Source organism: Besnoitia besnoiti (genome assembly GCF_002563875.1).
Source record: "Besnoitia besnoiti strain Bb-Ger1 chromosome Unknown contig00060, whole genome shotgun sequence".
Taxonomy (NCBI): domain Eukaryota; phylum Apicomplexa; class Conoidasida; order Eucoccidiorida; family Sarcocystidae; genus Besnoitia; species Besnoitia besnoiti.
Window position 1 is genome coordinate 1 of NW_021703954.1, and position 13,561 is coordinate 13,561.

The 13,561-nt window shown below is 37.0% G+C and overlaps 6 protein-coding genes across 6 annotated transcripts; 3 read left to right on the forward strand and 3 right to left on the reverse strand.

Moving 5' to 3' along the window:
- Positions 1-1,386: 1,386 nt before the first annotated feature.
- On the reverse strand, positions 1,387-1,596 carry BESB_069950 (uncharacterized protein; the record flags this gene model as incomplete). Its single annotated transcript, XM_029365368.1, has 1 exon — positions 1,387-1,596. The coding sequence occupies one exon, from the start codon at positions 1,594-1,596 to the stop codon at positions 1,387-1,389; it is 210 nt and encodes a 69-aa protein (XP_029214877.1).
- A 571-nt stretch (positions 1,597-2,167) lies between these two features.
- Positions 2,168-3,655, reverse strand: BESB_069960 (uncharacterized protein; the record flags this gene model as incomplete). Its single annotated transcript, XM_029365369.1, has 1 exon — positions 2,168-3,655. The coding sequence occupies one exon, from the start codon at positions 3,653-3,655 to the stop codon at positions 2,168-2,170; it is 1,488 nt and encodes a 495-aa protein (XP_029214878.1).
- Positions 3,656-7,864: 4,209 nt separating this feature from the next.
- On the reverse strand, positions 7,865-8,221 carry BESB_069970 (uncharacterized protein; the record flags this gene model as incomplete). The annotated part of the gene is made up of 1 exon (XM_029365370.1): positions 7,865-8,221. One exon carries the CDS (start codon positions 8,219-8,221, stop codon positions 7,865-7,867), a length of 357 nt encoding a protein of 118 aa, XP_029214879.1.
- Positions 8,222-8,535: 314 nt separating this feature from the next.
- Positions 8,536-9,597, forward strand: BESB_069980 (cytochrome b; the record flags this gene model as incomplete). The annotated part of the gene is made up of 2 exons (XM_029365371.1): positions 8,536-8,542; positions 8,849-9,597. 2 exons carry the CDS (start codon positions 8,536-8,538, stop codon positions 9,595-9,597), a joined length of 756 nt encoding a protein of 251 aa, XP_029214880.1.
- Positions 9,598-10,605: 1,008 nt separating this feature from the next.
- On the forward strand, positions 10,606-11,642 carry BESB_069990 (cytochrome b; the record flags this gene model as incomplete). Its single annotated transcript, XM_029365372.1, has 2 exons — positions 10,606-10,724; positions 11,174-11,642. The coding sequence occupies 2 exons, from the start codon at positions 10,606-10,608 to the stop codon at positions 11,640-11,642; spliced, it is 588 nt and encodes a 195-aa protein (XP_029214881.1).
- A 36-nt stretch (positions 11,643-11,678) lies between these two features.
- On the forward strand, positions 11,679-13,166 carry BESB_070000 (uncharacterized protein; the record flags this gene model as incomplete). Its single annotated transcript, XM_029365373.1, has 1 exon — positions 11,679-13,166. One exon carries the CDS (start codon positions 11,679-11,681, stop codon positions 13,164-13,166), a length of 1,488 nt encoding a protein of 495 aa, XP_029214882.1.
- Positions 13,167-13,561: the final 395 nt, after the last annotated feature.

The following is a 13,561-nucleotide window of genomic DNA, read 5'->3' on the forward strand; positions in this document are numbered from 1 at the left end:
ATAACGTTGTGTAGTTATATGAAGCGTACATTCCTTAATATCTGGAACAATAGATTATGGTTAGGTAGTGGAACAAGGAGAGCGTCTGTTGTACATCAACACTAGATACAAGGAACTTGACAAGCATTAATAGATTTATATAAACGACAAGGACATGAGTCTACTGGATTTTATAATACAGGGTTGAACTGTGTAAAGATCATTGTGTTATGGTTCTATCACAAACCATTGAGATTACGAAGTTATGGTTTTGGGCTCGTGAGTGTCTCTCAATAACTAGCTGAGTGCTTGTACGATAATTATATCAATGCAGTACCAATTAAGGCGTGTAGCATCTCCTATGCTCCTTAACATCACAGCTATGTCGAATTATCGCACCCAGATAACTCCATACCAGTGAACCGGTTTGTAACTCCGTTCATATCGTACCTGAATGGTACTTTTTAGCATATTATGCGGTGTTAAAAGTAATCCCATCCAAAACCGGTGGTTTGTTAGTATTTATGTCCTCTCTCATTAACTTAGCTCTTTTATCTGAAATTCGAGCTTTGAATACTCGAATGTTGATACGACAACATTTTATGACTCGAAATGTAGTCAGTGGATGGGTAATTATTTGGGTATACAGTATGATCTTCTTGATTATTATTGGTAGTGCTATTCCACAAGCGACTTATATCTTATATGGTAGATTAGCTACTATCGTATATCTTACTACCGGATTGGTTCTATGCTTATACTAAATCAATAGTTATAATGACTACAGCTTCCAAGCAAACATGATTACCGTGATATTGAAATCCAACACTTTTAGCTGTCTTAAGCAGTCCAGTGGGGTGGTGGTGTACTGCAATCATAAAGAACTTGGTTGTCTGTATCTCATAACCGGAGTCATCTTCAGTATTCTAGGAACTATAATGTCTTTGTTTATTCGATTTGAGTGAACACATAAGATCATCGAATTTAACGGTATGCTCCTGAAAGTAACGGTACAAGCTGTAAACAAAGGACTCCTTAACTTAAACTGAGGAGTCAAGTAGGTACAAACCGTACAAGGATTAATTATGTCCATCTGTGCATCTAAGTTGAGACTATCGGTTATATATTTTAGACGCTAACTTCCCGGCTAAACATCCCTTTTCTTTGAAACACACTTCCCTTCTCGCCGTTAGCATGATCTCAAAGTACCAGAAGCCATGTGATCTATATAGTATAACGGGACATTAGACCGAACCTGCGATAGATAAATATATCTTGGATGATTGTATATTAGCGGCTAAATGTCAATCAAACATGCGAATTTTAGGTTTTCCATGAAATCTATTTGGAAGAAGAGGCTTGATAGTACTACCGTAAGTACATAATATACAGTCCCAGCAGTAGCGGTTAAACTATAGAAGAGTCGAGTATTATCCATGCATACCAGGCGTAAAAAGCGTTCATCCAGTTACTAAAACAGGTGCCAGGCCAACAAGAATCCGATCCGTGTATTCCGTACAGACTAACATTAAGAAGGCGACTACCAAAGTGAATGTCATGGTACAGCTTGTATACAAATGTTGGACGCTGGATACCACTATACTTAATGCAGAGCATAGTTAAGATGATAACTTGTGGATATAGAACCAATTGAACACCATGTATTAATATAACAAAGATAATCAGGGTAATCTGGTATCCTTCTTGGCATAACGTTGTGTAGTTATATGAAGCGTACATTCCTTAATATCTGGAACAATAGATTATGGTTAGGTAGTGGAACAAGGAGAGCGTCTGTTGTACATCAACACTAGATACAAGGAACTTGACAAGCATTAATAGATTTATATAAACGACAAGGACATGAGTCTACTGGATTTTATAATACAGGGTTGAACTGTGGGTTAGTTTCAATGCCCAAGGCAGAGCACTGGATTGGATACCCAGGGAACTGTGCTCCCATTAATAAGAATCATATTCTAAGTCACCAGGCATGCAATACCAATCAGATAACAACTGAAGCTAGACTCCATGTTACACTTACTAAAATGGGATTCCTAGGTTGATATAAACTACCTTTTTCTGGGGAGTATATACTACGAGTTGGACTACTGGTTTAGATCTTGAAGGTCTTTGTTTACCGGATCCAAGTTCTCTTGTGCTTTTCATGACCATCATGTTAAGTGCATTAGCAGAGCATAGTTAAGATGATAACTATTGTGGATATAGAACCAATTGAACACCATGTATTAATATAACAAAGATAATCAGGGTAATCTGGTATCCTTCTTGGCATAACGTTGAAACCAAGTATATGCATAGGGATGAAAATTAATAAGATACTACCTAAGAAGACTACAAACCAGATGCTTAAATATGGAGAAGCACCGGTATTTACATGGAATAGATTTACAGTATCTCCGAACATATCTCTGCTATAGAAGATAAAGCCACATATAGTAGCTAGTACTGCACCAAGAGATAATACGAAATGGAAATGAGCTACAATATAGTATGTATCATGTAGGGCAATATCCATACCAGCGTTACCCATAACTACACCTGTAGTACCACCTAGAGTAAACAATAGGATAAAACTAAGAGCAGCCCATAGATCTACAGTTCTTGTAGTTGTATGGCTAGCCATATAGGTACCTAACCAGTTGAAAATCTTAGTACCGGTAGGAATTGCAATCATAATAGTCATAGCAGAGAAATAAGCTCTGGTATCTACCTCTAGACCGACTGTCATCATATGATGTGCCCATACTAAGGAACCTAGAATAGAAATACAACCCATAGCTAAGATCATAGATTGTCCACCGAAGACAGATCTAGCAGCATACATAGATAATGTCTGCGAGACTACACCAAAAGCAGGTAAAATTAGAATGTATACCTCTGGATGTCCGAAGAACCAGAATAGATGTTGATAAAGTACACTATCACCAGAATACATAGAATCATAAAATTCAGTGTTTACGTGTAGATCAAGAAGGATCATAACTAATCCACCAGTAAGAATAGGTAGAGTGAAGACTAACATAAGGGCAGTAAATATGATAGCCCAGATATATAGAATATAGTTCTTAGCACCAGCATTAGAACCCATGAAGACGCAAGTACCAAGGAAGTTAATAGAACTTAAAATACTACTAATTCCTAGTACTGCAAGACCTCCGATAATCCAATCAGTTGCCTCTGGATTTAACACCATCAAGCTAGTACTTAGTGGAGGATACATTGTCCAACCAAGACCACTACCAAACTCGGAACAAATACTTTGAGTTAACAACACAGAACCTAATGGTACTAGAAAATAGGAGATCGCGTTAGTTCTTGGGAAAACGACTTCCGAACCACCAATATATATTGGTACAAAGAAGTTACCATATCCTCCGTACAAAGCAGGCATTAAGAACATAAAGATCATAGCTAGGCCATGTATCGTTATTATCACATTATAAGTAGCTATCGTCTCTGTACAAATGATCCGCGATCCAGAACTGTATAACTCAAATCGAATAAACAAAGACATTATAGTTCCTAGAATACTGAAGATGACTCCGGTTATGAGATACAGACAACCAAGTTCTTTATGATTGCAGTACACCACCACCCCACTGGACTGCTTAAGACAGCTAAAAGTGTTGGATTTCAATATCACGGTAATCATGTTTGCTTGGAAGCTGTAGTCATTATAACTATTGATTTAGTATAAGCATAGAACCAATCCGGTAGTAAGATATACGATAGTAGCTAATCTACCATATAAGATATAAGTCGCTTGTGGAATAGCACTACCAATAATAATCAAGAAGATCATACTGTATACCCAAATAATTACCCATCCACTGACTACATTTCGAGTCATAAAATGTTGTCGTATCAACATTCGAGTATTCAAAGCTCGAATTTCAGATAAAAGAGCTAAGTTAATGAGAGAGGACATAAATACTAACAAACCACCGGTTTTGGATGGGATTACTTTTAACACCGCATAATATGCTAAAAAGTACCATTCAGGTACGATATGAAGCGGAGTTACAAACCGGTTTCACTGGTATGGAGTTATCTGGGTGCGATAATTCGACATAGCTGTGATGTTAAGGAGCATAGGAGATGCTACACGCCTTAATTGGTACTGCATTGATATAATTATCGTACAAGCACTCAGCTAGTTATTGAGAGACACTCACGAGCCCAAAACCATAACTTCGTAATCTCAATGGTTTGTGATAGAACCATAACACAATGATCTTTACACAGTTCAACCCTGTATTATAAAATCCAGTAGACTCATGTCCTTGTCGTTTATATAAATCTATTAATGCTTGTCAAGTTCCTTGTATCTAGTTAGCTCACTGCGTACTTAGGATCAGACCAAAAGAGTTCACTAATGGTACTAGAAAATAGGAGATCGCGTTAGTTCTTGGGAAAACGACTTCCGAACCACCAATATATATTGGTACAAAGAAGTTACCATATCCTCCGTACAAAGCAGGCATTAAGAACATAAAGATCATAGCTAGGCCATGTATCGTTATTATCACATTATAAGTAGCTATCGTCTCTGTACAAATGATCCGCGATCCAGAACTGTATAACTCAAATCGAATAAACAAAGACATTATAGTTCCTAGAATACTGAAGATGACTCCGGTTATGAGATACAGACAACCAAGTTCTTTATGATTGCAGTACACCACCACCCCACTGGACTGCTTAAGACAGCTAAAAGTGTTGGATTTCAATATCACGGTAATCATGTTTGCTTGGAAGCTGTAGTCATTATAACTATTGATTTAGTATAAGCATAGAACCAATCCGGTAGTAAGATATACGATAGTAGCTAATCTACCATATAAGATATAAGTCGCTTGTGGAATAGCACTACCAATAATAATCAAGAAGATCATACTGTATACCCAAATAATTACCCATCCACTGACTACATTTCGAGTCATAAAATGTTGTCGTATCAACATTCGAGTATTCAAAGCTCGAATTTCAGATAAAAGAGCTAAGTTAATGAGAGAGGACATAAATACTAACAAACCACCGGTTTTGGATGGGATTACTTTTAACACCGCATAATATGCTAAAAAGTACCATTCAGGTACGATATGAACGGAGTTACAAACCGGTTCACTGGTATGGAGTTATCTGGGTGCGATAATTCAATCAAACCAAAAGCCGTTTGTAAGAAAATTAAACCAATTAGATAATATGGTAGATAGGGAACAAACTGTCTCCAGACGTTCTTAACCCAGCTCACGTATTACATCTGACGGTGAACTAGCGTTCCTAACTGAATCTTGTTCAATAACAAGGGAGTAATGAGCCGACATGGAGGTGCTGATACAATCCGAGGATTAGAACTCCCAATATTATCTGACCTGTTATCCCCGGCGTACCTTACGACCGTTATATGATTTAGAGATAGAATGTAATGTGGATTAATATCCACATGGTTTCTACAAAGTGTAGATATAAAATAGTGAATGGTTCTGTAAAGATCTTGCATAACATACCTTTAGATTTGCTTAGCATTATAGAGCTTGTAGGCATGTAAGTAACTAAAGAACTATAGATACTTTGAGTGAAGAATACAAGGATAGCTCCAACAATAACATGGCTAAAAATGTATACCAGTTAAGATGAAAAGTCCATTACCAAATGCATTATCATTAATATAAAGAGATAGTCCTAAGTATTCCGTACAGACTAACATTAAGAAGGCGACTACCAAAGTGAATGTCATGATATTCGTACAGCTTGTATACAAATGTTGGTTTTTCAAATATACGCTGGATACCACTATACTTAATGCAGAGCATAGTTAAGATGATAACTATTGTGGATATAGAACCAATTGAACACCATGTATTAATATAACAAAGATAATCAGGGTAATCTGGTATCCTTCTTGGCATAACGTTGTGTAGTTATATGAAGCGTACATTCCTTAATATCTGGAACAATAGATTATGGTTAGTAGTGGAACAAGGAGAGCGTCTGTTGTACATCAACACTAGATACAAGGAACTTGACAAGCATTAATAGATTTATATAAACGACAAGGACATGAGTCTACTGGATTTTATAATACAGGGTTGAACTGTGGTTAGTTTCAATGCCAAGGCAGAGCACTGGATGGATACCCAGGAACTGTGCTCCCATTAATAAGAATCATATCTAAGTCACCATGCATCAATACCAATCAGATAACAACTGAAGCTAGACTCCATGTTACACTTACTAAAATGGGATCCTAGGTTGATATAAACTACCTTTTTTCTGGGGAGTATATACTACGAGTTGGACTACTGGTTTAGATCTTGAAGGTCTTTGTTTACCGGATCCAAGTTCTCTTGTGCTTTTCATGACCATCATGTTAAGTGCATTAAGTATAGTGGTATCCAGCGTATATTTGAAAAAACCAACATTTGTATACAAGCTGTACGAATATCATGACATTCACTTTGGTAGTCGCCTTCTTAATGTTAGTCTGTACGGAATACTTAGGACTATCTCTTTATATTAATGATAATGCATTTGGTAATGGACTTTTCATCTTAACTGGTATACATTTTAGCCATGTTATTGTTGGAGCTATCCTTTGTATTCTTCACTCAAAGTATCTATAGTTCTTTAGTTACTTACATGCCTACAAGCTCTATAATGCTAAGCAAATCTAAAGGTATGTTATGTCAAGATCTTTACAGAACCATTCACTATTTTATATCTACACTTTGTAGAAACCATGTGGATATTAATCCACATTACATTTTCTATCTCTAAATCATATAACGGTCGTAAAGGTACGCCGGGATAACAGGTCAGATAATATTGGGAGTTCTAATCCTCGGATTGTATCAGCACCTCCATGTCGGCTCATTACTCCCTTGTTATTGAACAAGATTCAGTTAGGAACGCTAGTTCACCGTCAGATGTAATACGTGAGCTGGGTTAAGAACGTCTGGAGACAGTTTGTTCCCTATCTACCATATTATCTAATTGGTTAATTTCTTACAAACGGCTTTTGGTTTGATTGAATTATCGCACCCAGATAACTCCATACCAGTGAACCGGTTTGTAACTCCGTTCATATCGTACCTGAATGGTACTTTTTAGCATATTATGCGGTGTTAAAAGTAATCCCATCCAAAACCGGTGGTTTGTTAGTATTTATGTTATCAACATGTCAATGAAATATCAACAACGATGAAACTTATTTGGTTAACATAACAACATAGAAGGTAAAGCTGATTACGTTCAAACTTTACACTGGATACGTTTCAATGTTAACTTACTAAATACCATGGGAGCGAAGAGAATCTAATAATGTAACTCCGTTCATGGAAATCAAAAGAGCTTTCACGCTATCTCTAGTGCCTGTCGAGTCGCTCAAGGAAGATTTGATCCTGTATATGATTTAAGGGATGTAAAGGTGCTCAGGGTCTAACCGTCGGGCCATCTGGATCCTCATATTCAAAAGATAATTCTATTTAAGAAAGTTTTTAGATAAACGACATGTGAAGAGTCGACCAACTTTCACGCACGACGATAATTACCCCGACAAGGATTTACCTACCCTTTGACCGTCATAATACAACCGCCGTTTACATTTTACTGCACCGGGCAGGGATTATATACTATAACCTCTACAGTGGTATTAGCAGTATCTAGTGTTGATGTACAACAGACGCTCTCCTTGTTCCACTACCTAACCATAATCTATTGTTCCAGATATTAAGGAATGTACGCTTCATATAACTACACAACGTTATGCCAAGAAGGATACCAGATTACCCTGATTATCTTTGTTATATTAATACATGGTGTTCAATTGGTTCTATATCCACAATAGTTATCATCTTAACTATGCTCTGCTAATGCACTTAACATGATGGTCATGAAAAAGCACAAGAGAACTTGGATCCGGTAAACAAAGACCTTCAAGATCTAAACCAGTAGTCCAACTCGTAGTATATACTCCCCAGAAAAAGCTGATAAATAATCCTGTCTCAGAGATGATAACTCCAAGTACGATGCTACTGATTAGACTAGCATCTGAGTAGTAGTTTTCTCTCGCTGTTAAGATGAGTGAGAACAAGAATCCATATATTACGCCTAGAACATAACCGATGTGGAATAATCTTAATGTAGTAGGATATTGAAATCCAACACTTTTAGCTGTCTTAAGCAGTCCAGTGGGGTGGTGGTGTACTGCAATCATAAAGAACTTGGTTGTCTGTATCTCATAACCGGAGTCATCTTCAGTATTCTAGGAACTATAATGTCTTTGTTTATTCGAATTTGAGTGAACACATAAGATCATCGAATTTAACGGTATGCTCCTGAAAGTAACGGTACAAGCTGTAAACAAAGGACTCCTTAACTTAAACTGAGGAGTTAAGTAGGTACAAACCGTACAAGGATTAATTATGTCCATCTGTGCATCTAAGTTGAGACTATCGGTTATAATATTTTAGACTGCTAACTTCCCGCTAAACTTTGACTTATTAAACCAGCCTGGGATCATAAAGTACTATGTATGGTAAGATTGAGCGTGAACATTGGATGTCACCATGGTTATAGTTACGGTACATATATAAAATCTACAGTACGATTTGAGATTTGTTACGTGACGAGCGGTGTGTTTAAGACTAGTTTACATGCGCTCATTTTAATATGTAGTTATTTAACGAAGTTCTATTGTGCTAGCATGGTTTCGAGAACACACCAAATTTCCATGAGTCTATTCCGGGCACACCTCGTCTTTTATCGGTGTGCTCTCAATCTAAATTCATCTTATAACTTTGGTTTCTTAGTTGCAATTACCTTTGTACTCCAATAATTACAGGTATCACTTTAGCGTTCCGATATACTTCTGAAGCATCTTGTGCATTTGCTAGTGTTCAACATCTAGTTAGAGAGGTAGCAGCAGGATGGGAATTTAGGATGTTGCATGCAACAACTGCTTCTTTCGTCTTCTTGTGTATCTTAATACACATGTCTCGAGGTATGTATAACTCCAGCTATAGTTATTTAACTACTGCTTGGATGTCTGGTTTAGTTTTATATCTACTTACTATAGCCACTGCTTTCCTCGGTTATGTACTACCATGGGGACAGATGAGTTTCTGGGGTGCTACAGTCATTACTAATCTCCTTTCTCCAATACCATATTTAGTACCTTGGTTACTCGGTGGATACTATGTATCTGATGTAACATTAAAACGATTCTTTGTATTGCACTTTATATTACCTTTTGTAGGTTGCATTCTAATTGTATTACACATCTTCTATTTACATTTAAATGGTTCTAGTAACCCTGCAGGTATTGATTCCGCACTTAAAGTAGCCTTCTATCCTCATATGTTAATGACCGATGCTAAATGTCTATCCTATCTAATTGGTTTAATTTTCTTACAAACGGCTTTTGGTTTGATTGAATTATCGCACCCAGATAACTCCATACCAGTGAACCGGTTTGTAACTCCGCTTCATATCGTACCTGAATGGTACTTTTTAGCATATTATGCGGTGTTAAAAGTAATCCCATCCAAAACCGGTGGTTTGTTAGTATTTATGTTATCAACATGTCAATGAAATATCAACAACGATGAAACTTATTTGGTTAACATAACAACATAGAAGGTAAAGCTGGATTACGTTCAAACTTTACACTGGATACGTTTCAATGTTAACTTACTAAATACCATGGGAGCGAAGAGAATCTAATATGTAACTCCGTTCATGGAAATCAAAAGAGCTTTCACTGATTGTATTTATGAAACGTGATTAGTTCACCTAGCCAACACGATCCGGTTGTTTGGGAATAATATCCCTATTTAAGGGATTGATATGTGCTACAATAACACAGTCGGTACGAAGTCGAAACAAGGTAGTTGATGGTGAACCAGTGGCTGAACAAACCTTTTTTTATTGATTATGCTGACTTTAGTCCCGAGAAACTACAGTTCTGCTTAAACTGAGGAGTCAAGTAGGTACAAACCGTACAAGGATTAATTATGTCCATCTGTGCATCTAAGTTGAGACTATCGGTTATATATTTTAGACGCTAACTTCCCGGCTAAACTTTGACTTATTAAACCAGCCTGGGATCATAAAAGTACTATGTATGGTAAGATTGAGCGTGGACTATCGAATGAAACAATGTGCTCCAACGCTAGTCTAAGTCTCTAACATACCTTTTACCTACAACTGTACGGAACGTAACAAACCTCCAGGCAAAGAACTTGGTATTCTGTTCTAATTCCCCGTGGTAAACACAGTCAACGAATGGCGGAAGGAGCATTCATATGTTATGCAGTGTCTTAGGAGAGATACTCTAGATTTAGCATTCATCTACAGCTACGGTAACTGTTGTGTTTAAATAGCGGTTAACCTTTCCTTTTCCTTACGTACTCAGGGCATGCAATACCAATCAGATAACAACTGAAGCTAGACCCATGTTACACTTACTAAAATGGGATTCCTAGGTTGATATAAACTACCTTTTTCTGGGGAGTATATACTACGAGTTGGACTACTGGTTTAGATCTTGAAGGTCTTTGTTTACCGGATCCAAGTTCTCTTGTGCTTTTCATGACCATCATGTTAAGTGCATTAAGTATAGTGGTATCCAGCGTATATTTGAAAAAACCAACATTTGTATACAAGCTGTACGAATATCATGACATTCACTTTGGTAGTCGCCTTCTTAATGTTAGTCTGTACGGAATACTTAGGACTATCTCTTTATATTAATGATAATGCATTTGGTAATGGACTTTTCATCTTAACTGGTATACATTTTAGCCATGTTATTGTTGGAGCTATCCTTGTATTCTTCACTCAAAGTATCTATAGTTCTTTAGTTACTTACATGCCTACAAGCTCTATAATGCTAAGCAAATCTAAAGGTATGTTATGCAAGATCTTTACAGAACCATTCACTATTTTATATCTACACTTTGTAGAAACCATGTGGATATTAATCCACATTACATTCTATCTCTAAATCATATAACGGTCGTAAGGTACGCCGGGATAACAGGTCAGATAATATTGGGAGTTCTAATCCTCGGATTGTATCAGCACCTCCATGTCGGCTCATTACTCCCTTGTTATTGAACAAGATTCAGTTAGGAACGCTAGTTCACCGTCAGATGTAATACGTGAGCTGGGTTAAGAACGTCTGGAGACAGTTTGTTCCCTATCTACCATATTATCTAATTGGTTTAATTTTCTTACAAACGGCTTTTGGTTTGATTGAATTATCGCACCCAGATAACTCCATACCAGTGAACCGGTTTGTAACTCCGCTTCATATCGTACCTGAATGGTACTTTTTAGCATATTATGCGGTGTTAAAAGTAATCCCATCCAAAACCGGTGGTTTGTTAGTATTTATGTCCTCTCTCATTAACTTAGCTCTTTTATCTGAAATTCGAGCTTTGAATACTCGAATGTTGATACGACAACATTTTATGACTCGAAATGTAGTCAGTGGATGGGTAATTATTTGGGTATACAGTATGATCTTCTTGATTATTATTGGTAGTGCTATTCCACAAGCGACTTATATCTTATATGGTAGATTAGCTACTATCGTATATCTTACTACCGGATTGGTTCTATGCTTATACTAAATCAATAGTTATAATGACTACAGCTTCCAAGCAAACATGATTACCGTGATATTGAAATCCAACACTTTTAGCTGTCTTAAGCAGTCCAGTGGGGTGGTGGTGTACTGCAATCATAAAGAACTTGGTTGTCTGTATCTCATAACCGGAGTCATCTTCAGTATTCTAGGAACTATAATGTCTTTGTTTATTCGATTTGAGTTATACAGTTCTGGATCGCGGATCATTTGTACAGAGACGATAGCTACTTATAATGTGATAATAACGATACATGGCCTAGCTATGATCTTTATGTTCTTAATGCCTGCTTTGTACGGAGGATATGGTAACTTCTTTGTACCAATATATATTGGTGGTTCGGAAGTCGTTTTCCCAAGAACTAACGCGATCTCCTATTTTCTAGTACCATTAGGTTCTGTGTTGTTAACTCAAAGTATTTGTTCCGAGTTTGGTAGTGGTCTTGGTTGGACAATGTATCCTCCACTAAGTACTAGCTTGATGGTGTTAAATCCAGAGGCAACTGATTGGATTATCGGAGGTCTTGCAGTACTAGGAATTAGTAGTATTTTAAGTTCTATTAACTTCCTTGGTACTTGCGTCTTCATGGGTTCTAATGCTGGTGCTAAGAACTATATTCTATATATCTGGGCTATCATATTTACTGCCCTTATGTTAGTCTTCACTCTACCTATTCTTACTGGTGGATTAGTTATGATCCTTCTTGATCTACACGTAAACACTGAATTTTATGATTCTATGTATTCTGGTGATAGTGTACTTTATCAACATCTATTCTGGTTCTTCGGACATCCAGAGGTATACATTCTAATTTTACCTGCTTTTGGTGTAGTCTCGCAGACATTATCTATGTATGCTGCTAGATCTGTCTTCGGTGGACAATCTATGATCTTAGCTATGGGTTGTATTTCTATTCTAGGTTCCTTAGTATGGGCACATCATATGATGACAGTCGGTCTAGAGGTAGATACCAGAGCTTATTTCTCTGCTATGACTATTATGATTGCAATTCCTACCGGTACTAAGATTTTCAACTGGTTAGGTACCTATATGGCTAGCCATACAACTACAAGAACTGTAGATCTATGGGCTGCTCTTAGTTTTATCCTATTGTTTACTCTAGGTGGTACTACAGGTGTAGTTATGGGTAACGCTGGTATGGATATTGCCCTACATGATACATACTATATTGTAGCTCATTTCCATTTCGTATTATCTCTTGGTGCAGTACTAGCTACTATATGTGGCTTTATCTTCTATAGCAGAGATATGTTCGGAGATACTGTAAATCTATTCCATGTAAATACCGGTGCTTCTCCATATTTAAGCATCTGGTTTGTAGTCTTCTTAGGTAGTATCTTATTAATTTTCATCCCTATGCATATACTTGGTTTCAACGTTATGCCAAGAAGGATACCAGATTACCCTGATTATCTTTGTTATATTAATACATGGTGTTCAATTGGTTCTATATCCACAATAGTTATCATCTTAACTATGCTCTGCTAATGCACTTAACATGATGGTCATGAAAAGCACAAGAGAACTTGGATCCGGTAAACAAAGACCTTCAAGATCTAAACCAGTAGTCCAACTCGTAGTATATACTCCCCAGAAAAAGGTAGTTTATATCAACCTAGGAATCCCATTTTAGTAAGTGTAACATGGAGTCTAGCTTCAGTTGTTATCTGATTGGTATTGCATGCCCTGAGTACGTAAGGAAAAGGAAAGGTTAACCGCTATTTAAACACAACAGTTACCGTAGCTGTAGATGAATGCTAAATCTAGAGTATCTCTCCTAAGACACTGCATAACATATGAATGCTCCTTCCGCCATTCGTTGAGTTTACCAGAATTAGAACAGAATACCAAGTTCTTTATGATTGTAGTACACCACCACCCAC